The sequence below is a fragment of the Microcaecilia unicolor genome, chromosome 2 (assembly GCF_901765095.1).
Source record: "Microcaecilia unicolor chromosome 2, aMicUni1.1, whole genome shotgun sequence".
Lineage (NCBI taxonomy): Eukaryota > Metazoa > Chordata > Amphibia > Gymnophiona > Siphonopidae > Microcaecilia > Microcaecilia unicolor.
This window is the reverse complement of record NC_044032.1, coordinates 132,446,632-132,472,552: the sequence shown is the minus strand read 5'-3', so window position 1 is coordinate 132,472,552 and position 25,921 is coordinate 132,446,632. Positions and strand designations below refer to the sequence as shown.

At 44.2% G+C, this 25,921-nt stretch overlaps 1 protein-coding gene across 1 annotated transcript in view; it reads right to left on the bottom strand.

Moving 5' to 3' along the window:
• The window catches only part of RASGRF2 (Ras protein specific guanine nucleotide releasing factor 2), an 839,627-nt gene that overhangs the window by 438,243 nt on the left and 375,463 nt on the right, over window positions 1-25,921 (bottom strand). Inside the window, exons 10-11 of the mRNA XM_030193334.1 lie at window positions 15,754-15,914; window positions 414-480 (exon numbers count right to left, since the gene is read on the bottom strand). Coding sequence (XP_030049194.1) covers window positions 414-480; window positions 15,754-15,914 — 228 coding nt within the window. The remainder of the gene's footprint in view (window positions 1-413; window positions 481-15,753; window positions 15,915-25,921) is intronic.

Sequence of the window (25,921 nt, the reverse complement as noted above, 5' to 3'; positions counted from 1 at the left end):
GTAGGAGTGATGAATTAGAGGAAAGGTGCAATTCAACCAAGGAGAATAGAAAGATAAGGTGGTTGGGTGAGGTTAATCAACTGTTTTTGAACAATAGACTTGATGTATAAATGAATAGGAGTAGTAAGGTGCCTCTAGACAATAGTCATCAGAGAATCAAAAAACAGAGTTTTTATCTTCCTGAGAAATGATAAAAGAAGAAAAATGGGACGCTAGAAACCTTTTCACTTGCTGTTAATTGTTTTACTCCCCCTTTTCTTCAAGATCTACCACAATAAGCCCACTGCAGGTGCAGAGCCTTTAAAAAAATTCTGACAACTTTTTCTTTAATGAAAATTAGTTGAGAATATGGGCACCAATTCCAAAAGCAGTGGATAGTAAACAGTGATAGTAAACCACTGCATGTAACTTACAATCATCATCACTCGCATCTGGTTCTTCAATCAATGTGCATTCTATTAAAGAAAGAACACCCCCAGTCTGTGAAAAGAAGGAAAAAAAAGTACTTTTAAAAATGCATAAATCATTTCTTCTCCATACATTCATATGATTTACTTTATCTTTAATTCACACCATGAAAAGGTCTTTATTTCTAAAATGTTTTAAAGGTAAGAGCTAGATTCTATATAAGGAGGCTACAAATTCTGCATGGAAAAATAATATGCCTAGACATATTCACTAAAGTACGCCTAAATGTTATAGAATAGGCTTAAATTTCCATGCGATATATAGAATATGCTGAGCGCTTCTCCATGCAATCAAATTTAGTCATGTGTATTCTATAACAACACGTAGAAATTTTAGAAATGTCCATGCCCCCCGCCCATGACCACGCCCCCTTTCAACTATGCGACTTTGAATTTATGCGTACCACGTTACAGAGTATGCTTAGCGAGTTGTCAGTGTAAACCTTAATGCCAATTAGTGCTGATAATTGCTTCTTATCTAATTGACAGAGCTGATTAGCTAGATAACCATGGAGCTCATTTTCAAAAAAGAAAAACATCCAAAAAGTGGCATAAATCTGCATTTGGACGTTTTTCTCACAAAAATATCCAAATTGGTATTTTCAAAACCAATTTTTAGATGTTTTTCTATGAAGTCCGTCAGAAGTGCATTTAAATCACAAGGGGGCATGTCAGGGGCATGTAAAGGGTGGGATCTGGGCGTTCCTAACACTTGGACATTTTTCAGCCATAATGGAACAAAACAAAAAAGTGTCCAGGACTAAAACTAAGACGTTTTGAGCTAGACCTGTTTTTATAACGAATAAGGCACAAAAGGGTGCCCTGAATGACCAGATGACCACTGGAGGGAATAAGGGGTGACCCCCCCCCCCCCCCAACAGCTTCATTTTCTACATTTTTCACTTGGACTTTTTTTTTGTTGTTTTTAATAGACCAAAAAACATATTGAAGATGCCCCTCCAATTAAGTTAAGTTAAATTAAATTAAGGCAAAATATATAGAATTTAGAATTAATTGTATTGTTTGTGAGCTCTCCTGATGGGTAAAAATCTGTGAATGTGTGCTTGTATGTGCACCTCACCTTCAGGGGAGGCATTCCAGGGTCCAGGCCCAGCAGAGTTTTCTTTTATATTCATGCTTTTACATTTTAAAAAGTACGCATGAAAATTTTAATGCAAACTACCAGGCATAATTGACTGGGGGTAGATTTGCTGCGGTAATTTTCAAAGTGAATTTATGCATGTAATTCATAAATTACCTCTTGAATGTTTCCCTGAAAAACAGAAACTATGCTACGACCGTTTCATAAATTGTTATATTCACACAGTGAAAACAAGTGAGAAATTAGCAGAAACTGCTACTGGCATCTGATGGCTGAAAGAGTCATTGCATTCTCAGTTGTGCCTCACTGCCCCATTTCCCCCCCTTTCCACTACAGAACATATTGTACATCTACATATCTGATATTGTAAGGAGGTTGGAGGGTCTAAGCAGCCCAGGAGGAGGTATGGGGCCAGACTACATTCCCCACAAGGCCCTGAGGGGATCGGGGTGGTAGGTCCCAAAACCCAGTATGGCCCCACGTTGAAGGGAGGGGGGAAAGGACTGGAAAGAGCAGTTGCTATGGCAGGCGAGGGCCAGAAGGGGGAGCAGGGATGACAAAGCTCAATACCCTTGGGTTAGAAATCAGTACAAGATTCCTTCCACCTGGGAGGGGGAGGAGGTCTCCAACCAACAGCCTAGCAGAGAAGCCGAGTTAATGGAGTGCTTGGAGGAAGGAGAGGGGGGAGAGACCAACACACCAGGTTTGGAGGAGCCAGTTGACATGGACTGTAATTGTACCTTGGGGCAGAGTTGCAGGGACTGAAGGTGGTGGGTGGTCACAGGAGTCAATTAGCTGTGTTGTGGGCGGTGTACTGCCATTCTGCAACCGCCCAAGCAGAAAGACTTTTAAAACTGAAACCCAGGCTGTTGAACTGGGGGAGAACTTGGATTTAAAGGGAAGTTTTTTCTTGTTGCTTTATTTTGGAAACTGAATGGGACTTTAACCCCCTTGAACTGAGATTTTGTGGAGGAGGGGAAATAAACTGTTTGGAACTAAAAGCTGTGTTGTCTGGAAGGACTTTGTTTGTGGACTGCTGGAGGGGAGCCTACCACCCCTGAAGGTTTGCTACCGTGTTGCAGGAATTACCACTATTGTTAGCAGAATCTGTGGTACTTCAGGAGTCAAACAGCACACACCAGAATGAGGGAGAAATCTTCTTTATTTGCCAGCAAACAAAGTAGGACATCAGCACTAAGTCTCTTCTTCTCTTTCTCAGCTCTCTGGATCCTGCGTCTCCTGTCTGTCCTCTCTCGTCTCAGCTCCTTCTCTTCTTCTTAGCTCTCTCCTTCTAACGTAAACTGCTTCTGCTCCCAGTTATATACAGTTTTAAACCCCTCTAGCCCCCCTTACTTTCCAGATGGTAAAGAATAGATTGATTACCCTGCCTTGAACTAATTATTACTTACACATTTACTCCAAAATATCAGTTACATAGGTTTGATATTTCCTAAACTGACCTATGACCTGGGGCCTCTCACACTAGACATTGTGGCACCTATCTCTTGGCATTTTATTATTCACATAATCAGTTTCCCAATCAACTTCATACTAACTGGGTTCTGGCATTCATTAAGGGGTCAAGGGGCCAATCTTACTTAATAGCACACAGATATAGTTTGTTATTACTTTCAGGACCAGTCCTACACTTAGCTATTCATCAAGGAGATGACTTGACTTTCCCTGACCTCTTTCACCTAGCTAGGACTGTGGATAATTCAAACCAGATGATGGCAGACAAAGCTTCACTTGAAAAGTCAGGCAAAGATGTATGAATTGAAAAGATATTCTACATAGAAATAGAACTTACTAATTACACAGAATAAAACATATTCTAAAATAAGCAGAAATCAGAATTCCTTATAAGACAAAATCTAAATCATCTAGAATATCTATATCTAAACTATTTTCTTCTAACTAGCATTAAACTAATCCTTTAAACTGCATGCAATATGCCTGGCTCATAATGGTATCCATATGTGGTAAATAATTACTTCTCTCTGACCTTTCTAACCTCTTAGTCTAGCAAAAGTTAGACTTCTAAGTAATCTAAACCAGATGGCATTCTTCCATCACTTGCAGGACTGAACCAAATTTAAACACCAATTAATATGACTTCTTTTGCCCAAGCTGCCTCAACCGGGATTACAGATATTACAATATATTAACCTGCAAAAGCATTTGCAGGTTAGTAACTATTTTTGGGACTTGATATACTGCCTTTCTGTGGTATTTTGCAACTACATTCAAAGCGGTTTACATATATACAGGTACTTATTTTGTATCTGGGGCAATGGAGGGTTAAGTGACTTGCCCAGAGTCACAAGGAGCTGCAGTGGGAATCGAACCCAGTTCCCCAGGATCATGATCTGCTGCACTAACCACTAGGCTACTCCTCCACTGGTATATAATTTTTTTTTTAATAAATAAATGTATCTGCAATAATGGTTTGCCCTGTGAGGTAACTACATGGGCAGATGCTGGCCACACTCCCAACAGTTACCACACAGTCTACAGTTCCTGTGTGCCAGTGTTTGCAACTTCAAAACTTTACTGCACTTTAGTAAACAGGTCCCTAAATTTTAGAAACATAAGCTTTGTTTTGATTTAGAAGCAAGTTGAGCAATTATTTGCTAGACATGTCAAAACTGATGGTCCAAAAATAATATAAGAAACAAGCAAGGAATTAAATTCATCATTAGTCTGAAAATAAGCAAGATTTCTTTTGGTTATTAAAGTGATTTGTATAGTGAGAAGTAGTCGGAGCCATTTTCTTTAAAGATGTAAAATTACAATTGATCAAGGACAATTAAAAACATATTTGGGGATATACAAAAGATAAGTGAAGTACTAATTCAAGGAAATGCCTCAGATCCTGATTATTACGGACTGGAATTCTATAAAATCCTAAGGGGGTCTTTTACTAAGTGGCGGTAAGCCCAATGCGGGCTTATCACTCGCTAAACTGGAAGTACTGCCGGGCTACCGCAACAGCCTGGTGGTAGTTCCCACGTCCAGCACGCACCATTTCCGGCACTACAAAAATAATTTATTTTGTAGTGCCGGTATTTATCTGGCGGTAATCGAGTAGTGCCATGTGCTGCCCGGTACCACTGGGTTAGCGAGGCAGCCCTTATCGGTGGTGGTAAATGCTTCCCCCCCCGAAATGGCCGCGCGGCAAGTGCTTCACTTGCTGCACAGCCATTTCTTTTTGTAAAAAACCCAGCCTTTTACCCACTGCGGTAAAAGGAAGCCTCAGCACCAGCACAGGCCCCCTTTTGCCACAGCTTAGTAAAAGGACCCCTAAGTGGATACTGTAATTATATTCATTGCAGTAAGAATTTTTCATAAAAGGCTCCTGTTTCCAAAAAAAATGGAAGTCATGTATATTCTCTCAGTCTTATTGCTCTATTTCACTTTCACTTTATAAATCAGAATTTGATAATTCTTGCTTCCATTTTCTTGAATTGAACAAGATTTGTCATTCTGGGATTGGTTACTTCTGAGAAGACAGGTTTAGGTACAGGGTTCTATGGGGTATGCAACTTGTGAAATTTCTGCAAAAAATAGGAGAACAATAATGATGTGTTTATAGTGTTAGCCTCCAAAGAAGGCTTTCAATAAAGTAATTTGGAAATATATAGTTTGTGTTCTTTGAAAGTTTGGCTTTAAGTATTTTTTGTGGGTTGGCTCCAGCTGCTTCATTGTTCTTCACAAGCTAGATTTCCAATTAATGAACAGGTTTCACAAGCTTTTGACCTGCAGGGAGGAATGAGAAAAGGTTGCCTGTTTGTCACCATTTCTCTTTAACAATTGAATTGTTAGCAGTCAAGCTGGGTATTTTCTGAATTTCAAGGGAACAAAATAGGCCAGCTAACCCATAAGTAAGCATGTTTTCTGGTATTTTTCCCTGGCATCAGAGTTTCTCTGTGATTAGCATGGATTCCTTAGCGTATGCAGCAGATGAATCCAAGAACTGGTGGGTTGTGTCCATCTACCAGCAGGTGGAGATAGAGATTACAAAGTTGAAGGCAGTGATACCAGATGGCCAGCTCCTCCTTCACCTTAGTACATCTGTATCTCCAGCAGGTGGACGGCGCTTCAGCAGCTCCTGGATTTGTCTGTTGGGGATACTCCTGGGTCCTGTGGACCAGTTGACTTTAAGGGTGTCTGGCTGGTGGTGCCAACTTTGGGGGCATACTCAGTCTTCTGGGTCCCTGTTTCACCTTTTCCCCCTTTGCCTCCCGGTCTTTAGAGCTCTAGCCTTCCTCACCAGTAAAAAAAAAAAAACCCCAAAACCCAAGAGAGCTCCTTTGCCTTCATTTGGTGTTTAAAAAAAACAAAAACAGAAGATTTCTGACAGAACCGGGCAGTGCAGGGTTTCCCTGTCTTAGTGCTGTGCTTTCAGTCTGTTTGCTGGTTAGGCAGCAGGCTGCTGCGTCTGTGGGACTCTGCTTCTCCTCTGGAGACATCTGCTGTTTGGTGAGTCCCTGCCTCTCTCTTTTCGGTGCGGAGGTACCGTGCATTAATGTGGGCGACGCTGGCATTTGAAAGCTGTTCCTGCTGCGGTAGCAGATGCTCTGCAGCGGGACTCTTTGTGGTGGCGTGTTTGAACGCTGGTGAGGGGAGTGCTGAAGTTCCCCTTCCCTGAGCAGCCTTTTCCCACACTAAAATGGAAGGAACGCGCGCCCTTTTGCTGGCGCGGCCCTCTCTTTTCTCCTGATATCAGCTCTGATCCTTTCCCGTCCTGCGGTCTTGATGTGGGCAGGGGGGAGGGGCAGCTTTTCCTAAAGGACCTTGTGTTCCATTAGAGACTGCTGGTACAGGGGATTCCCCTATATTTTCCCCAGCCTTTGGTTTCCTTTACCAAAATCACTGTTGAGTCAGAAACTGTTTGCATGTAGCTGGGGCGGTGGCACAAATTCTTCTCAAACTGCCCCCACTATGCAAGGGAAGAACAGAACAACTTTAAGCTGTTTCTATATCGTCTGAGCAGGATCTCCTCTGCTTTGGGACCCTTAATTTGAATCTTTCTTCTTTAGAGAGCTTGGCCTGAGTTGCCCTTTTCGTGACTGGGGGAGTTTTTGTGCCCATCTTGGGCAGATGGGTTCTAGAGGGTTTCTAGAAGGAATCTGATGGTCCTGCGATGTGCCTTGTTTTTTTTTTTTTCAGATGCATGTCAGCCACTGGGAGCTTCTCTGGGGCAGGGTATTTCTGACCTCCACCCCCCCCCCCCCCCCAACCTCATTCTGCTGCTCTGTATGCCTATATGTTGCAGACGTCTGGTAGGGGAGCTAACAGTTCCTTTTTAGTTCAGCCTTTGGAGTTTTCTGGCTTGTTCTCTGTCAGTCTCTTCAGATGGACCCTGCCCCGAAGGGGGGATGTTTTCTCTCCAGCTCAGCAGTAGGGTCCATCTATTCAGAGGGGGTCTTTTCAGGGCATTCCCTTTCTGCACAAAGGCAGCAAGAATCACCTGAGCTGGAAAGCCATGTTTGCCTAAGTGGGTGCATTGATGGCAGCAGGCTCGAGTAGGCCTGTCTGTCTGTGGTGAGTTAAGATTTTCTTATAGTTCCTGCATTGGCTAAAGGCTGTTCCTAGTGTGGGAAACAGTGAACAGCATTGGAGCAGGGCTCCTTGTATGTTGGGCCTCTGAAAGGGCCTATTTAGTGTTTTTATTTACAGACTTTTCTGTCCCCTCAGTTTTTCTCTGAGGGCAGTTGCTTGAACAGCTTAGAAGTTTCCCTCCTTCCTTTGTGGAACTCTTTTTATACTGGCAGTACAGGCATTGCCTATGAGCATACCACCCTGAGTGTGCCTCATCTCTGATCTTGGAAGCTCAGCACAGGGTTGGGCCTGGCTGGTTTCTACTTGGATAAGAGACTGCCTGGGAAAAAATACCAGGTGCAGTAGGTTTTCTTTGGTATCGTTCATACTGAGATTTACTTGGCTGCACAGGTCCACATATAGCAAACCTCGGAGGTTCTCTCTATCTCCACCTGCTAGTAGAGGGACACAACCCACAAGTCTCTGGATTGATGTGTTGGGACTAATGGAAAAAAAATTATCAGGTAAGAATTCATTTTTCCACACTTCGTACTACAAATCCCAGGGCAAGCACCCCATCTCTGTCTCAATAGCAGACTATGAATTTTTCCTCCAGGAATTTGTCCAAACCTTTTTTAATCCCAGATACTACTAAGCGCTGTTACCACCTCCTCCAGCAAAGAGTTCCAGAGCTTAACTGTTCATTGAGTGAAAAAATATTTCCTCCTATTTGTTTTAAAAGTATTTCCATGTAACTTCCTCAAGTGTCCCCTAGTATCTGTACTTTTGGAACGAGTAAAAAATTGATTTACTTCTACTCATTGTACACCACTCAAGATTTTGTAGACCTCAATCATATCTCCCCTCATCTGTCTCTATTCCAAGCTGAAGAGCCCTAACCTCTTTAGCCTTTCCTCATACGAGAGGAGTTCCATCTCCTTTATCATTTTAGTCGCTCTTCTTTCTACCTTTTCTAATTCCGCTTTTTTGCGATACAGTGACCAGAACTGAACACAATACTCAAGGTGTGAACGCACCATGGAGCGATACAAAGGCATTATAGTATTTTTGGTCTTAGTCACCATCCCTTTCCTAAATAATTCATAGCATCTTGATTTCTTTTTTGGTCGCCGCCGCACACTGAGCAAAAGATTTCAGCGTATTATCTACAACGACACCTAGATCTTTTTCTTGAGCGCTGACCCCCAAGGTGGACCCTAGCATCAGGTAACTGTGATTCAGATTATTCTTTCCAATGTGCATCACCTTGCATTTGTCCACATTGCATTTCATCTGCTATTTGAATGCCCAGTCTTCCAATTTCCTAAGGTCTTCCTGCAATATTTCACAGTCCGCACGTGTTTTAACAACCTTGAATAGTTTTGTATCTGCAAATTTGATCACCACACACATTGTTCCAATTTCTATATCATTTATAACTATGTTAAATAGCACCGGTCCCAGTACAGATCCCTGCGGTACTCCTCCCTCTTCCATTGAGAGAAATGACTATTTAACCCTACCCTCTGTTTTCTGTCCAATAACCAATTCCTAATCCACACCAGTACCTTGTGTCCTATCCCATGACTCATTAATTTTCTCACGAGACTCTCATGAGGAACTTTATCATAAGCTTTCTGAAAATCTAGATGCACTACATCAACTGGCTCACCTTTATCCACATGTTTATTCATGCCTTCAAAGAAATGAAACAAATTGGTAAGGCAAGACTTCCCTCGGCTGAACCCATGCTTACTCTGTCCCATTAAACCATGTTTGTCTATGTGTTCTGTAATTTTATTCTATATAATAGTTTCCACTATTTTGCCCGGCACCGATTTCAGGCTTACCGGTCTATAATTTCCCGGATCACCCTTAGAACCCTTTTAAAAAATCTGCATCACAATGGCCACCCTCCAATCTTCAGGTACCACGGACAATATAAACGACAGGTTATATATCACTAAAAGCAGATCAGCAATTTCATGCTGGAGTTCTTTGAGTACCCTTGGATGTATGCCATCCTGTCCAGATGATTTACTACTCTTTAATTAGTCAATTTGGCTCAGTACATCTTCCAAGCTCACCAAGATTTCTTTCAGTTCCTCTGCATCATCACCCTTGAAAACTATTTCCAATACAGGTAGATCTCTTACATCTTCTTCCGTAAAGACAGAAGCAAAGAATTCATTCAGTTTCTCTGCTATGGCTTTGCCCTCCCTGAGCGTCCCTTTTGCTCCTTCATGATCCAACAGTCCCATGGATTCCCTCGCAGGCTTTCTGCTTCTGATAAATCTAAAAAGTTGTTACTGTTTTAGCCTCTGCGGCAAGTTTCTCTTCATATTCTCTTTTAGCCTTCTTTATTAATGCTTTGCATATGACTTGCCAGTGCTTATGTTGCTTCTTATTTTCTCCATTTGGGTCCTTTTTTTCATTCTTTGAAAGAATCTTTTAGCTGTAATGGCCTCTTTTACTTCACCTTTTAACCATGCTGGCTGTAATTTTCTCTTCTTTCCACCTTTGCAAATATGTGGAATGCATCTCGACTGGTTTTCCCAGATGGTATTTTGAATAACGTCCATGCCTAATTTAATGTCCTAACCTTTTCAGCCGATCCTTTTAGTTTCTTTTTAAATGCAGCTACATTAGATTTCTTTTGCGGGTTCATCCCAGATAGATTATGTTATGATCACTGTTTCCCAGGGGACCCAATACCGCCACCTCTCACACTCTACCCTGAACACCACCAAAGACCAGATCCAAAATGGCTCCCCCTCATCAGTTCCTGGACCAGCTGCTCCAAGAAGCAGTCGTTTATTACATCTAGAAATTTTATTTCCCTGGCACTCCCTGATGTAACATTTATCCAGTCAATATCAGGTAACTGAAATCACCCATTATTATAGCATTGCCCAATTTGCCAGACTTTCTAATCTCTGTAAACATTTCTTCATCCATCTGTTCATTCTGTCCCAGCGTACGGTAATACAGCCCCAAGAGAATACTCCTTCCCTTCACACATGGAATTTCTATCCATAATCATTCCACGCTGCTGTGTCATGTGGAATGTTTACTTTATTTGACTCATTTCCCTCTTTAATATATAGCGCAACCCCCATTGATCCTATCATTGCGATACATTTTTTACCCTGTTAACACAGTGTCCTATTGATTGCCCTCTTTCCACCGTCTCTATGCCTATTATATCTAGCTCATCATTTAGTGCTATATATTCTAACTCTCCCATCTTATTTTTTAGGCTTCTAGCATTTGTATACAGGCACTTCAAATTGTGTTTTTTCTTTTAATCGATAAGCTGTTAGATGTTGAAGGGGAAAATGTGCATCCTTTATCCTGCTCTCTCATTAAGCACACCTGGCTTACTTTCAGCATTGTTGAAACCTCTCTACTGGGATTCCCTAAATGTCCTGTTTCAATAGTATCCTTCAAGGATACTCCAAACCCAACCATGCACTCCCGGGTGACTGTAGGCTTCTCACCCCAATTCTAGTATAAAAGCTACACTATCTCGTTTTTAAAAGTTAGTGCCAGCAGCCTGGTTCCATCCTGGTTAAGGTGGAGCCCATCCTTTCAGAACAGTCTCCCCCTTTCCCAGAATGTCACCCAGTTCCTAACAAATCTAAATCCCTCATCCCTGCACCATCATCTCAACCACGTATTGAGAATTCGGAGCTCTGCCTGCCTTTTGGGTCCTGCGCGTGGAATGGGGAGCATCTCTGAAAATGCGACCCTGGAGGATCTGGACTTCAGCTTTCTACCTAAGAGCCTAAATTTGGCTTCCAGTACCTCCCTTCTACATTTTGCTGTGTCATTGGTACCCACATGTACCAATACAGCAGGCTCCTCCCCAGCACTATCTAAGATCCTGTCTAGGTGACACGTGAGGTCCACCACCTTCACACTAGGCAGGCAAAGTCACCAGGTGATCCTCATGTCTACCAGCCACCCAGCTATCTATAATGCCTTGTATCGCTCCATAGTGCGACTGCTCCTCGAATAGTGTGTGCAGTTCTGGTCACCCCATCTAAAAAAAGATATAGTGAAATTAGAAAAGGTACAGAGAAGGGCAATGAAAATGATAGAGGGGATGAGACGACTTCTCTATGAGGAAAGGCTAAAGCAGCTAGGGCTCTTCAGCTTGGAGAAAAGACAATTGAGGGGAGATATGATAGAGATCTATAAAATAATGAATGGAGTGGAACAGGTAGACATGAATCGCTTGTTTACTCTATCCAAAAATACTAAGACTAGGGGGCATGCAATGAAGCTACAACGTAGGAAATTTAAAACAAATCGGAAAAAATTCTTCTCCACTCAATGTGGAATTCGTTGCCAGAGAATGTGGTAAAGGCAGTTAGTTTAGCGGGGTTTACAAAGAGCCTGGACGGCTTCCTAAAGGAAAAGTCCATAGACCATTATTAAATTGACATGGGGAAAATCCAATGCTTATTTCTGGGATAAGCAGCATAAAATGTATTGAGTTTTCTGGGATCTTGCCAGGTATTTGTGACCTGGATTGGCCACTGTTGGAAACAGGATGCTGGGCTTGATGGACCTTTTGTGTGTCCCAGTGTGACAATACTTATGTACCTCATGGAAAGGGACAGGCACAGCCTCCCTAGGAGGTGACGTGTAGACCAGGACCTTGAGCATCTTGGCCCTGGGCTCATCCTCAACTTCCAAAGCAAAGGGAATAGCATCAGCAATTTCTTTAACAAAAGAAGGGAATGAAAGACTCTCCCGGAGGAGACTTTCTTCTTTCAGGTGAAGGGGAGGGTACCTTGGATCCTCCTCTGAATCCCATGAGCGCTCCTCTTTGTTGTCAGACTATACCTCCCGATGGGAGTATCGAGACCAAACTAGCCTCGAAATGGAGGAACCAAGTCCTTGAGAACGTTGTCTAGAAGTCAGTTCCTGCTTCGACTCTTGCAAAGCTTCCTCTACCGACGTCGAGGGAATGCCAGCTTGGGTGGCAGTCGACACCGGAACCGCATGTGGCATTGGTTTAGGAGGCTACACCACATGCTGAGGTCCAAGCGTGGTCGCAACAGGTAGGGCAAGGTAGGCGCAAGCACCCCAGATGCTGATGCAGCCTGTTGCATGAGGCCATCCAGCAGCTCAGGGAGTAAGGCCCGAATGCACTCATCGAGGGCCAACACCGGGAAAGGCTGGAGTGTCGGCTCAGGCACAGGCTGCAGAACCGCTGGTGTCAATGTGGGAGCTGGGTCTTGGCTGCTAGGAGACTGGCGTATCGGCACCTTCTGTATGGAGGGGGAGCGGTCCTCCTGGTGCCGACAGTTCTTGGGTGCAGAACCCTTCGACGACCTGGAGCTCCCGGCACCATGCGTCTAGGACGACCAATGACAATGCTTCTTAGCTTTCTTCCGAAGCATGTCACTGAGGCTCCTCGGAGCCGATGAAGATGACATTGAATCCATATGTCACCTTGGGGTTGGGTCTGACGATGCACAGTCCCGGGGGCCCTGCACAGCAGGTGGCCTCGAGGCAGTTGGAGACCCACTCGATGCTTCACTGCTCCCAGTGTCTAAGGGTCTAGTAGAAGCCATGCTTACCGACGCTCTCGATGCCAGTATGACACGCGACCTTGATGCCAACGCCTCCGAACTCTATGCTGATGTCGAGGAACCAGAAGTGGCTCCAAAAATCTTCTCATGTTGAGGTTTTCTGGAAATCTGGGTCCTCTTTTTAATGCAAAGACAGAGAACACAGTTAATGGGGTTATGGTCAGGCCCAAGACACTGTAGACACCAAGAATGGGTGTCTGTCCCAGAGATTGTCCAATTGCACCAGGTACAGCACTTAAAGCCACTGGGAACTTTCATGGACATAGAAGGAAAAACTTCCTTGGCTAAATTAAACGAATCGATGTTGCCTGAAAAAGGGGCAAGGCACGACAGAAAAAGAAAGGGAAAGTTCCTGGCTGAGGTCAAGGCCTAAAAGCAGTCTAATGACAACGAAAAATAAAGGAAACAAACCCAGGGAAAAAGAACTAAAACTTAAGGGATAAACAAAGAAAGGAGGTTCCAGAACAGGAACACAATGGAGAAAAACTGGACAAAATATAGCCGAAAGGCACCAAAAAAGCTCTTTAGGACCAAGCGACATGAGAAGAAAGCAAACAAATATGCTCTCTCCTCACCACGGTATAAAAAGAACTGAGGTGACGGCATTTGCATGGCAGGCGGGAAGGCACTCGCGAATGCGCAGTGGAGCGTGTCTCACACTCTACAAAGCTCTATTTTTACTTTTGTAAATCCATGACCGGGCGATGTGGGTCAGCGTCACCCACTTGTGAGAATCTATAAGCCTGCTTGTCCAAGGAGAAGTGTCTTATGAATGCCCCAGCTAAATATTATCTGGGGCCCGCATAGGCACCGGTGGCCAGTCCTACAGAAATTAGCCCTGATAAGGCTCAGCAATGAATATCGGGGGCTAATCTAGCCAGCGATAGTTATCTTTTTTTTAAAAAATGCTGACCACCGCTGGCTGAATATCGGGGACTTGTGCCTATCTACAAAATGTTGTGGAATAACTCCTACTCATCTCTACCCTTAACATCCTGGTTAAAAAGAAAAAAAGGTTCAATGATGAGATAAATTAACTACTACTACTACTATTTAGCATATCTATAGCGCTACAAGGCGTACGCAGCACTGCACAAACAGAAGAAAGACAGTCCCTGCTCAAAAGCTTGCAATCTAATAGACAAAAAAAAAAGTAAGCAAATCAAATCAATTAATGTGTACAGGAAGGAGGAGAGGAGGGTAGGTGGAGGCGAGCGGTTACAAGTGGTTACGAGTCAAAAGCAATGTTAAAGAGGTGGGCTTTCAGTCTAGATTTAAAGGTGGCCAAGGATGAGGCAAGACGTAGGGGCTCAGGAAGTTTATTCCAGGCGTAGGGTGCAGCGAGACAGAAGGCGCGAAGTCTGAAGTTGGCAGTAGTGGAGAAGGGAACAGATAAGAAGGATTTATCCATGGAGCGGAGTGCACGGGAAGGGGTTTAGAGAAGGACGAGTGTGGAGAGGTACTGGGGAGCAGCAGAGTGAGTACATTTATAGGTTAGTAGAAGAAGTTTGAACAGGATGCGAAAACGGATAGGGAGCCAGTGAAGCGACTTGAGGAGAGGGGTAGTATGAGTAAAGCGACCCTGGCGGAAGACGAGATGGGCAGCAGAGTTTTGAACCGATTGGAGAGGGGAGAGGTGACAAAGTGGGAGGCCAGCAAGAAGCAGATTGCAGTAGTCTAAACGAGAGATGACAAGGGTGTGGATGAGGGTTTTGGTAGAGTGCTCGGAAAGAAAGGGGCGGATTTTACAGATGTTGTAAAGAAAGAAACGACAGGTCTTGGCGATCTGCTGGATATGAGCAGAGAAGGAGAGAGAAGAGTCAAAGATGACCCCAAGGTTTCGAGCTGAGGAGACAGGGAGAATGAGAGAGCCATCAACAAAAATAGAAAATGGGGGGAGTGGGGAGGTGGGTTTGGGGGGGAAAAATGAGCTCAGTTTTGGTCATGTTTAATTTCAGGTGGCATTGACATTGTCAATACATATATATTCTCTCTCTTCAGCACCCATGGATACACATTGCATTTGCTTCTATTTCATCCCACAAATAAAACAGCAGTATAGCCTAGGACACCTCAGAGTTTCTGGCAATTCAGCATGTAAGCCACTATGCTAATAACGTCAGTGGTTAATACCTGGTTGACATTGGAAGTGAAGATAGACAGAGAGCAAGACATACTTCAATAAAAGGGGATGTGGTAGGGATTGGGGGAATGTGCAAGGGTGTAGAGAACTCGTTCTTTTCCAATTAGTGTGCCAAAGTGGAAGAGGTGATATGTGGGGATGTAGAGGACCTCTTCTTTTCCCAATCAGGATACTGGGATGTGTGTGATGGTGGTGAGGGGGGGAGGGTTTGTATGTATGTTGTGGGGGGTCATGTGTGTGTGTTTGTGTGTGTCTGTGTGCGAGTGTGTGTGGTTGCGCCTTCCGCAGCACATGGATAATGGCTGTCACTGATATCTGGATAGAGTAGTAAGTTGCCAGCAATTTCCACATAGCAGCGATATTCAGCTGCTATTCAGATAGCTTATCTAGACAGCACTTATGACAGCTTTGTTGCTGCCTTTAGTTACCTAGATAGCAGTGTTGAAAACCATTGCTATCCAGATAACTTGTGTCTCTACCCTGACTTGACCCAGCCTATCTGGATATTGGCAAGGTTGTCTGTAAAAATATTCAGTGGTACTATCCGGTTAGTAGGCCCTGCTACACAGATACATGCTTTTAAATATTGGCTCCAAAGATTACAACTTAGCAGCCACTGTTTCTTTACTTGCTGGCAATTACCCTTTTAATTTGGGAGTAAAAAGCAATTATCAGTCCTTTTTAGGCTGAGTAAGTAAAACAAGGCCTTGACATGCTGAGACTATGATGGTAAAAACATGAGCTCTCATTGCAAAACTATATAGATGACGGGATACAGATGGACCCACACTGTTTCGCTATTCAGTTATTTCAGTATTCAGCTATGTAGAAGTGCTAATGTAACAAATGGTAAAACAAGGAAAAACAAGAACAAAATGTAGTTATAAATACCTTCAGTAGGTGCAGTTTTCCTCCTGAACTCCTTGTGCAAATCAAAAAATGCTTTGTAAAAAGAAAACATTGTCTTTCTCCTTCTTTTTTCAAAGATAAAGATCCCAAACGGACTTTACTGAGTTTTCCCCGCTCAACTGAAGGGACTTGAATAAGAGAACCTGGCAATTAAAATGCAGAAAGAAACTGGTTCATTTTCTATATGTCAATATATAGTAATTAAAAAGTTTAATACATTTTTTGCTTTTCATCTTGTGCAAACATACATACAGACTTCAAACATGCTTTGTGGCTCATAGAGAATGGTTGCTATCAAGTTTTAAGTTCACCTTTATTTGATATATTGTTCCTTTTTGCCCTTATTTGGCAGACTGACCCTCAGCAGTAGTACCATGAGACTACCACAAAAGTTGAACTGGCACCATTTTGAACCTGGAGGCCCCAAGAGTGACTGGGGATCATTCCTGCCCCAACTGCTAGACAAGAGGGATGCCCTTGGTAGGTTGGGGGGGGCAGTCTTCAAGGGGAATGGTGATGGTACCTTTGTTCTTGGGGTGTCAGGAGGTCTATTCTGGATGGTAGGGTGTCTTTGAAAGGATTGAGAGTCTGTTCTAGAAGAGTGGGGGCTGCCTTCGGGAAACAGGGGCTTTGCAAGCGTAGAGAGAGGAGATGGGGATTTTTCCCATGCACCAGTTTCATATACAGCAGCACTTTTAAGATGTTTTCTTGGAGCATCAAGCCATACATTAAGCGGCTAGATACTCATGTAGAAGTAAAATAGTAGCAACTCAAAACTGGTATTATTTTTCCTATGAATAACTAAGCTTACAAATTCAACATAAAGTGCTTTGTATGCATTTGCATACTTTGCATCTCACTGTTATGTTGTGCAAGTTACAGTAAACTAACATGCATTCCTTAGCGTCCCTCCAGACCAGGATTGGACTGATGGGTTGTGCACGCCTACCAGCAGGTGGAGACTGAGAATTCTAAGACTAGAGAGCCAAGGAGAGACCTGGCCATGTGACCCTAGCCGCAGTATTTTCTCAGTCTCCAGCGGGCAGGAGGTGAGCCCATTAGTCTCTCTCTTTTTCTTTCTCTTTTAGTAGCTAATAATAATAATAATAAGAAGAATAATGATAATAGTTCTTCTGTGCAGGAATCTCAGTTAGAGGCTTAGCTGATAGGGATTTCTTTTCCAGCCTCTGGGGTGTTAAACTCGGGTGTCCCCGAGTCCCTCGCCCCTCGCCCCTTTTCCTCCCCATCTCCCATACTTAGCTAGGAAGGGCTACTCTTTCGATGTAAAGATGTATTGCCTTTGGGAGAGGCAGCCACTTTTACTTTAAAAGAATTAAAACAAATAAAAGGATATTATAAGGATATTTAAAGAAGAAGCCTTTTCTTTCCCCAGACTTCTAACGAGCGGACAGCTCTGTTCTGATCTATCATGCTTCAGGAGTTTTTTTCTTTCCTAGCTCAGTTGAGTAAAAAAAAAGGCTAACAGAAGAGAATAATACAGTAACCATGGCTTTAACGAGCAATTTTATTCTTCAGGATTTTTTTCCTACTTTTCCTCGCGTTTTAGCAGCAGCGGTTTGTTTAAAAAAAAAGGCGCAAAGTGTTGTTTCTCGGGCGGAGAGAGCTCCACTGTGCAGGAGACGCTAAAGCATGTTTTTGTTGGCGCCGGGGTGTAACTGCTCTCAGCTCGTACAAGTTTTTTCTACGGAATTAGACGTCCGTTTCGGTGCCTCTTTCTTTGCTGGTGTTAGCGATTTTCTGCTTCTTCGTTGGCCTGGTCCGTCGCGTTTGCTTCAGTGTCCTTCGTGTTTTCTCCATCGAACCTCCCTCATTCTTTTGATTTTTATTTATTTATTTTATTGCATTTATATCCCACATTTTCCCACCATTTGCAGGCTCAATGTGGCTTACATAGTATTGTTAACATAATTATTCCAGTATATCAGGTACAGTTAGTATTGTGTAGAGGTTAATTAAGGGAAGAAAGAAGAAGGAAGGGATTTATTAGGGTATTTATAGAAGGTGGGCTTTCATAACTGAATGGGTTGTTGAAGTGGATTAGTGGGGCTATAAGTTCTCATTGTAGGCCTTGTTGAAGAAATATGTCTTCAGAGATTTGCGAAAGATAGTTGTTTCATCGATTGTTTTCAGGTCTGTGGGTAATGCATTCCATAATTGCGTGCTCATGTAAGAGAAGGTGGTGGCGTGCATCAGCTTGTATTTTAGTCCTTTACAGCTGGGGAAGTGCAGGTTGAGAAATTTGCGAGATGATCGTGTGGCGTTTCTGGGAGGTAGGTCCACGAGGTTTAGCATGTAGGTTGGGGCGTCTGTGTGAATGATTTTGTGTACAATCATGCAGATCTTGAATGCAATGCGTTCCTTAAGTGGGAGCCAGTGAAGTTTCTCTCTTAAGGGTTTTGCACTTTCACATTTAGTTTTTCCAAATATGAGTCTGGCGGCTGTATTCTGGGCAGTCTGGAGTTTTTTGATAGTCTGTTCTTTGCAGCCAGAGTACAGTGTGTTGCAGTAGTCCAGATGACTTATTACCATTGATTGTACCAAGGTACGGAAGATGTATCTCGGGAAGTAAGGTTTTACTCTTCTGAGTTTCCACATGGAGTAGAGCATCTTTTTCGTAGTGTTTTTCATGTGGGCATCAAGAGTGAGATTTCGATCAATGGTGACTCCAAGAATTTTCAAGTTTTGTGAGACAAGAAAAAGAACAGTATGGTGTGGTTATGGTGGAGAAGTTTTTTTGTGTTATATTGTGAGGTAAGTACAAGACATTGTGTTTTTTCTGCATTAAGTTTTAGTTGGAATACATCTGCCCAGGTGTGCATTATTTGGAGGCTTTGGTTGATCTCGTTGGTGATTTCATTTAGATCATGTTTGAACGGGATGTAAATTGTGACGTCATCTGCATATATGTAGGGGTTGAGGTTTTGATTGGCTAGAGGTTTGGCTAAAGGTATCATCATTAGATTGAATACAGTTGGTGAGAGGGGGGATCCTTGGGGTACTCCACATTCAGGTGTCCATGGGAGTGATCTGTCCATGTTCGATGTTACTTGGTATGATCTTGTGGTCAGGAATCCTTTGAACCATTTGAGAACTGTGCCTCCTACTCCGAAGTATTCTAGTATATGTAAAAGTATTTCATGATTAACCATGTCAAAGGCGCTGGACATGTCGAATTGTAGGAGGAGTATGTTGTTACCAGTTGCAATTGCTTGTTTAAATGAGTTCATTGCAGACACTAGAACAGTTTCGGTGCTGTGACTAGACCGAAATCCTGATTGAGACTCATGCAGGATTGAGTGTTTATTTAGGTAATCAGTAAGTTGTTTCGTCGCTATGCCTTCCATGAGTTTGGTTATGAGTGGAATAGATGCTACTGGGCGATAGTTGGTTAGGTCCATTGTGCTTTTCTTAGCATCTTTCGGTAGCGGAGTAAGTAGGATGTTTCCTTTATCCGTGGGAAAGAGCCCATTTTGGAGTCTGTAATTTACGTGGTTCGTGAGGTCTGTTTTGAAATGTTTGGGTGCGGATCTTATTAGACTACTAGTAAAAAAAGGCCCGTTTCTGACACAAATGAAACGGGTGCTAGCAAGGTTTTCCTCGGAGTGTGTATGTTTGAGTGAGTGTGTGTGAGAGTGACTGTGTGACAGAGAGAGAGTGACTGTGTGAGTGTGTGTGTGTGAGAGAGAGAGTGAGTCTGGGTGCGAGTGTGTCTGTGACAGAGAGAGTGTGTGTGTGAGAATGAGAGTGTGTGCAAGTGCGTATGTGAAACACAGTGTGAGAGAGAGTGTTTCACACAGATACAGTGTGTGCGAGAGAGAATGTGCGAGACACACCAAGTGTATGAGACCAAGAAAGTGTGTGAGTGACTGTGTGACACAGAGAGAGTGAATGTGATATAGTGAGAGACAGTGTGTGAGAGAGAGAAAGACATTGACTGAGAGAGAGAGAGAGTGTGTATGTGTGTGACAGAGATGCCTCCCCTCTCTCTGGTGTCAGCCCCCCCCCCTCTCTCTGGTGTCAGGCCCCCCTCCCTCCCTGGTGTCAGGCCCCTCCTCCCTCCCTCTCTCTGATGTCAGGCCCCTCCTCCCTCTCTCTGGTGTCAGGCCCCTCCCTCCCTCCCTCTCTCTCTCTGGTGTCAGGCCCCCCCTCTCTCCCTCTCTCTGGTGTCAGGCCCCCCCTTTCTCCCTCCCTCTCTCTCTGGTGTCAACCCCCCCTCTCTCCCTCCCTCCCTCTCTCTCTGGTGTCAGGCCCCCCCTCCCTCCCTTTCTCTCTCTGGTGTCTGAGCATTACTGTGCAGGACGCTGAGCTCTGGCTGTGCTTCAAGGAATGCACCTCCAACATTCTGAAGCCGAGAAACCTTGTGTGGTTGGTCACTTCTGCTTGTGACAAACCCGGAAGTACGTGATGTCAATTCAGGAGATGGATACAGAGAGTCGGAATGCCTCAGCCATGCAGAAAGCTTCAGAATGTTGGAGGTGCGTTTTATTATATAGGATTAGGGCAAATGTCTAGTTTGCATTGCGATTTGGCGTTTTTTCCGAGCCAATGTGAGATTTCATTTGATGAAAGCGTGTCAAAGTTGATCCATGATCAATCTGCTGGGTATTCCCCAGGTTTTGGGTCTAGATATTCAAGGATATTTGTGTAATCCGTTATGTTGGTAGCTATCATGAGTCAGAGCTTTATGATTTTCTCCTTGAAGTAGTTTGCAAGATGGTTGCTGATGGGGTATCTGTGTTGTTGGAGGTAACCGTATTAGTATTTAGGAGATTGTTTACGAGTGTGAATAGTTTATGTGTATCCTTGTAGTTTGGTCCTATTTTGGTTTTGTAATACGTCCTTTTAGTTTGTCTGATAGTGTATTTATATTTTCTTTGTAGTTGTTTCCAGTCCTTGAGTGTATTTTCGTCATTTTTCTTGCTCCATGCTCTTTCTAATCTTCTGACCTGTGTTTTTAGTTCTTTCAGTTTTGTCGCGGAATGCCACCATTTTTGCCCGCAGCTGCAACTTCTTCTCCGCGGCAGCACTTCTCTGATTCTCCTTTGTTTTCAGGAGTGCAGAAGGGAACGGAGGTATTGTTTCTGGGGTAGTCTGGAGATTCGCAGGAGAAGGGGAGTTCTCCCTGAGTTGTCTGCCACATGTACCACACGTTCTTGAAAAAGAAATCTGGTCTTCAGGTTGAAGTTCCAGAAAAGTCTTCCAGGTTTTTTCTTTATTCTAAAGACCGTCAGGTTGAGATTCACAAGTGCATTCGTGGTTGCCCAAGGATTAGTCCACTGGGCTATTAGACTACACTTCTATGCAATGTATGTTTTCCATGGAATGCTTGCTTGCTGGTTACTTTATGCACAGCGTTTGGACAACCTGTTTGATGTTTGGTGCTCTGTAATCTAGGGTGATTTTTGTCTGTGGGTCCCCAATGTTGACACTATACCATGTCTTTAATTCAATATCTACCTTCAGAATATGTCGGTAGTGGGAGGAAGTGACGTCACCCTAGAGCATGGACGCTTGAGAGCAAAGCTCCAGCTTACCCCGACTAACAGTCGCTATTTACACCGAACATCGTACGAGCAAATGATATTATTTGCGAATAGATACCTCCAACGATACCGTAGATCCCGCGGCTGATGAGCCAGACAGCTACAAAAGTAGATTTAGCGTGTTTCGCCTACATGCCTAGAGCGGATCCGTGAGAAAACAAGGTGGCGGACCCTGAGAAACTGCCAACACCCCCGGGCATGTCAGAGACCCACTCAAATAACACAAAACCTGGTCAAAGGGAGGTGTCGGAGGCGGAATCAGAATCAGAGATTCCCTCGGAGCTGAAGAACTGGCTGCACGAAATCAGCACCAATTTGCAATCGCTGCGCTCCGAGGTGAAGACGCTGGGATCGGACCTCAGGAGCGAACTCCGTGAGCTGGGCTCCAGACTAGAAGAGATGGAGTCACAGCTAGAGAGCCACAGTGAGGCCCTGGGGTCGGTGGACCAACACATAACAGACCTGCGCATAGCTCAACAACAGCAGCTGGAAAAGCTGGAAGACCTGGAAAACAGGGGCCGCTGGAACAACCTGCGGTTCCGGGGCCTCCCAGAGACCCCTGCCTACCAAAATTGCAAGGAAGTAATCCAAAAAATGGTGGCAGAGCTACTTAGCACAGCTGAAACGTAAATCAAAGAGGATACAAACCAGAATGAATGCGCACATAGGGCGCTGGGCTCGGGCAGGAACAACGTGCCAAAAGACATCATAGCTTGCTTTACCAGCTACAAGCTTAAGGAGCAAGTGCTTACAGTATCCCGCCAAACCCAGCATTTTAATTGGGACTCCTACAGGATAGAAATTTATAAGGACTTAGCTGCGGCGACGCTAAAGCGGCAAAGCGAGCTCAGATCATTTACAAGAGCGCTACGGGAGTCACACATTCAATATCGTTTGCGGCACCCGTTTGCATTAGTTTTTTATAAAGAAGGCAAACAACATCAAGTACGGTCATTGGCTGAAGCGCAAGCGACGTGTCCGGAAATGAAAATGGAGAAAGACCAGGCAGAGAACAGCAGCTCCCAAAAGAAAACAGCACAAAGTGTCCCGCCGAAATGGAAACGAGTTGGGAAGGGACCAAAGCGTCTACAAAGGCACCAATCGGCGACTAAAATTACCTGAGAACGGGAGAGAAACGGAGAATTCACTGCACGGATGTAAGGGACCTTGAACAAGTCTGCCTATGAGGAGACTGGGAGGGTTCCTGAGAACGTTTGACTAGTTTGGTTTGATGAGTTGTAAGTTGTTCTTTGGGGTATGCGGTAAGCGACCTATGCCTCACTTTCTCTTACACAAGGGGCCTAGTGGAACTCCACTGGACACCATAAAATCAAGGGATTACATGGGGAATAGGGGAAAGGGAAGTAGGCGGATATATGGGGGGGAGAGAGACACTGGGATCGGGAGAGAGCCTATGAGCCAGACACAAAGAGGTTTATGTACTATGGCAGAGAGGGCAATTGAGATGGGAGTATGTGAGGCTGGAACCGGATACTAATGGCTGATATTAAATGGTTATCACTAAATGTTAAAGGGCTTAACATCCCCAGGAAAAGGCAATTGTTATTTAGAGAATTGGATTGCCTGCAGGTGGACATAGCCCTGATCCAAAAGACCCACCTTAAACATAAATATGAGCGGCTATATGCCCCCCAAACTTTCCCAACTATATACTTTGCCTCATCATCGGGGGGATCCAAGAGTAAGGGAGTATTAATAGCTCTACGAAAATCCAAACCCTGGGAGGTTAAAAAGGTGGTGCGGGATAAAGAGGGACGGTATCTGCTCTTGGTCCTGTCATTAGCGGGGCAATCCTACACAGTGGTCAATATATATGGGCCAAATGCAGGACAGGGAGACTTCTACCTAGAAATCGATAGATTGATCACAGCACATGTGGAGGGTATTCTTCTAGTGGGGGGAGATTTCAATGTCACATTACAGCCACATGTAGATAACTCCTCCAGGGGAGTACAATACGCCAAACAAAATAGGCGGAAATTACAAGAGATGATAGAACGCTGGCACTTGCTGGACTTATGGTGCAAGGCCCACCCCACGCTGCGCCAATATACTTATTACTCCGCGGTTCATAAGACTTCATCGAGAATCGATATGTGGCTGGGAGATGGTCAGACCTTAGGGCTGATAGCCTCACTTGAGATCGTACCATGCACCTGGTCCGACCACTCCTCAGTGCTTCTCCATATGAAAGGCTGGGGATTTACCAAAATAAAACGACCTTGGCGCTTAGACGATGCATTACTGTCCGACCCAGAAAACATCATTAAAATAGAACAGCACATTAAGGAATATGTACAGTTTAACGACACTGGGGAGGTTTCCCCGACGGTCCTGTGGGAGAGCTTTAAGGCTGTTTTGCGAGGCCACCTCATAGCCCTGAGCGCGCATTGCTGGAAACAGCGGTCAGCAGTGGAAACAAAACTAAGGGTAGATTTACAAGATATAGAACTACAGGGAAGGGGGGAAGACACTCAGGAACCCGAGGAGAGGGAGGCCCGGATACGGGAGCTCAGGGATCAACTCTGGGAGCTAGAATTAGCTGATATCTCCGAACAAATGCAAAAGGTGCACCAATCCCACTTCGAATTCGGGAATAAAGCTAGCCGGTTGTTGGCATACAAGTTGAAACAACAAGCTACTCGCAATGAGGTGGGAAGCTTAAGGGATGACACAGGACAAGTGAGGTTGGAAGAACAATACATAAGGGCAGCCTTCCGGAAGTACTATAAGACACTATACTCCCAGGAAACCACGCAAAACTTGGAGCACATGGCACAATACTTAGATGAGGTACACCTTCCCCAGCTACCTAGGGATGCCAGAAAGGCACTCTCAGAGCCTATAGTTCTGGAGGAAGTAGAACAATCTATAAAAGAGCTCAGCCCAGGCAAGGCACCAGGACCCGATGGGTACCCAAATAAGTTTTATAAACTGTTTGGCAAGCTAGTGGCCCCTTTACTACTGCAGGTTTTCAACTCCTTAGAGACCAACGTGGGTTAACCACCGACATGGAACCTAGCCACCATTGTGATAATACCGAAATCAGTGAAAGACCCCTTACAGTGTAGCTTGTACAGACCCATATCCCTATTGGGAGTAGATTATAAGATCTTTACTAAGATTCTAGCGACATGGCTACAAAAATACTTGCCACAATTAATACATGAAGACCAAGCGGGTTTTATACAGAACAGACAGACCTTCGATAACATTAGAAGGGCCCTCTTCATGGTACAAAATGCACAGCTTAGTGAGATCCCACTATGTATACTGTCGCTAGATGCCGAAAAAGCTTTCGACAGGGTGAATTGGTCTTTCCTTTTTGCAGTCACGGAACGAATGGGAATTGAGGGGCGATTTGGTAACTGGCTCAGATTGATCTACAAAGAACCACAAGCCTCGGTACGGGTGAACGGGCAACTCTCTCAAACATTTAGACTTCACAGGGGCACACGACAGGGGTGCGCCCTATCCTCTCTGCTCTTTGCCTAGTGATGGAGCCATTGGCTATGCAAATAAGAGACCACTCAGAACTCAGGGGGCTCAAGTGGAGGGGACTAGAAACGAAATTCTACTTTTTGCGGACGATATTCTACTCATATTGAAACACCCTCTAGTGGCTTTCCCGAAAATAAGAGAGGTAATTCAGACTTATGGGGCAGTGTCTGGGTTTAAAATAAACTTTGATAAGTCTGAGGCCCTGGATATAAACATTCCTGAAGGACAGTTACAGCAATTGCAGACACAATTCCCTTACCGATGGGCTAAGAAAAGCATTAGGTATCTGGGGATAAATATTCCAAGTAGGCTGGACGAGCTGTTTATAACTAATTTCCCTGATAAAACACAAGAACTGTTTAGAGAGATGACGAGATGGGAGGGACTCACTTTATCTTGGATGGGGCAAAAAAGCGCAGTGAAAATGATACTCCTCCCCAAATTTCTCTACCTTTTTATGGCTCTACCCATAGCCCTGCCGGAGAGGTATGTGCGAGGCTTGCAGAGGAAAGTGTTTGCATTCATTTGGAGGAAAAGACCCCTCCCCGGGTAAGGTGAAAAGTAATGTACCAGCCTAGAGGGAGAGGGGGGAATGGGAGTCCCATACTTACTACTACTACTACTATTTAGCATTTCTATAGCGCTACAAGGCATACACAGTGCTGCACAAACATAGAAGAAAGACAGTCCCTGCTCAAAGAGCTTACAATCTAATAGACAAAAAATTAAAGTAAGCAAATCAAATCAATTATTGTGTACAGGAAGGAGGAGGGTAGGTGGAGGCAGGTGGTTACAAGTGGTTACGAGTCAAAAGCAATGTTAAAGAGGTGGGCTTTCAGTCTAGATTTAAAGGTGGTCAAGGAAGGGGCAAGACGTAGGGGCTCAGGAAGTTTATTCCAGGCGTAGGGTGCAGCGAGACAGAAGGCGCGAAGTCTGGAGTTGGCAGTAGTGGAGAAGGGAACAGATAAGAAGGATTTATCCATGGAGCGGAGTGCACGGGAAGGGGTGTAGGGAAGGACGAGTGTGGAGAGATACTGGGGAGCAGCAGAGTAAGTACATTTATA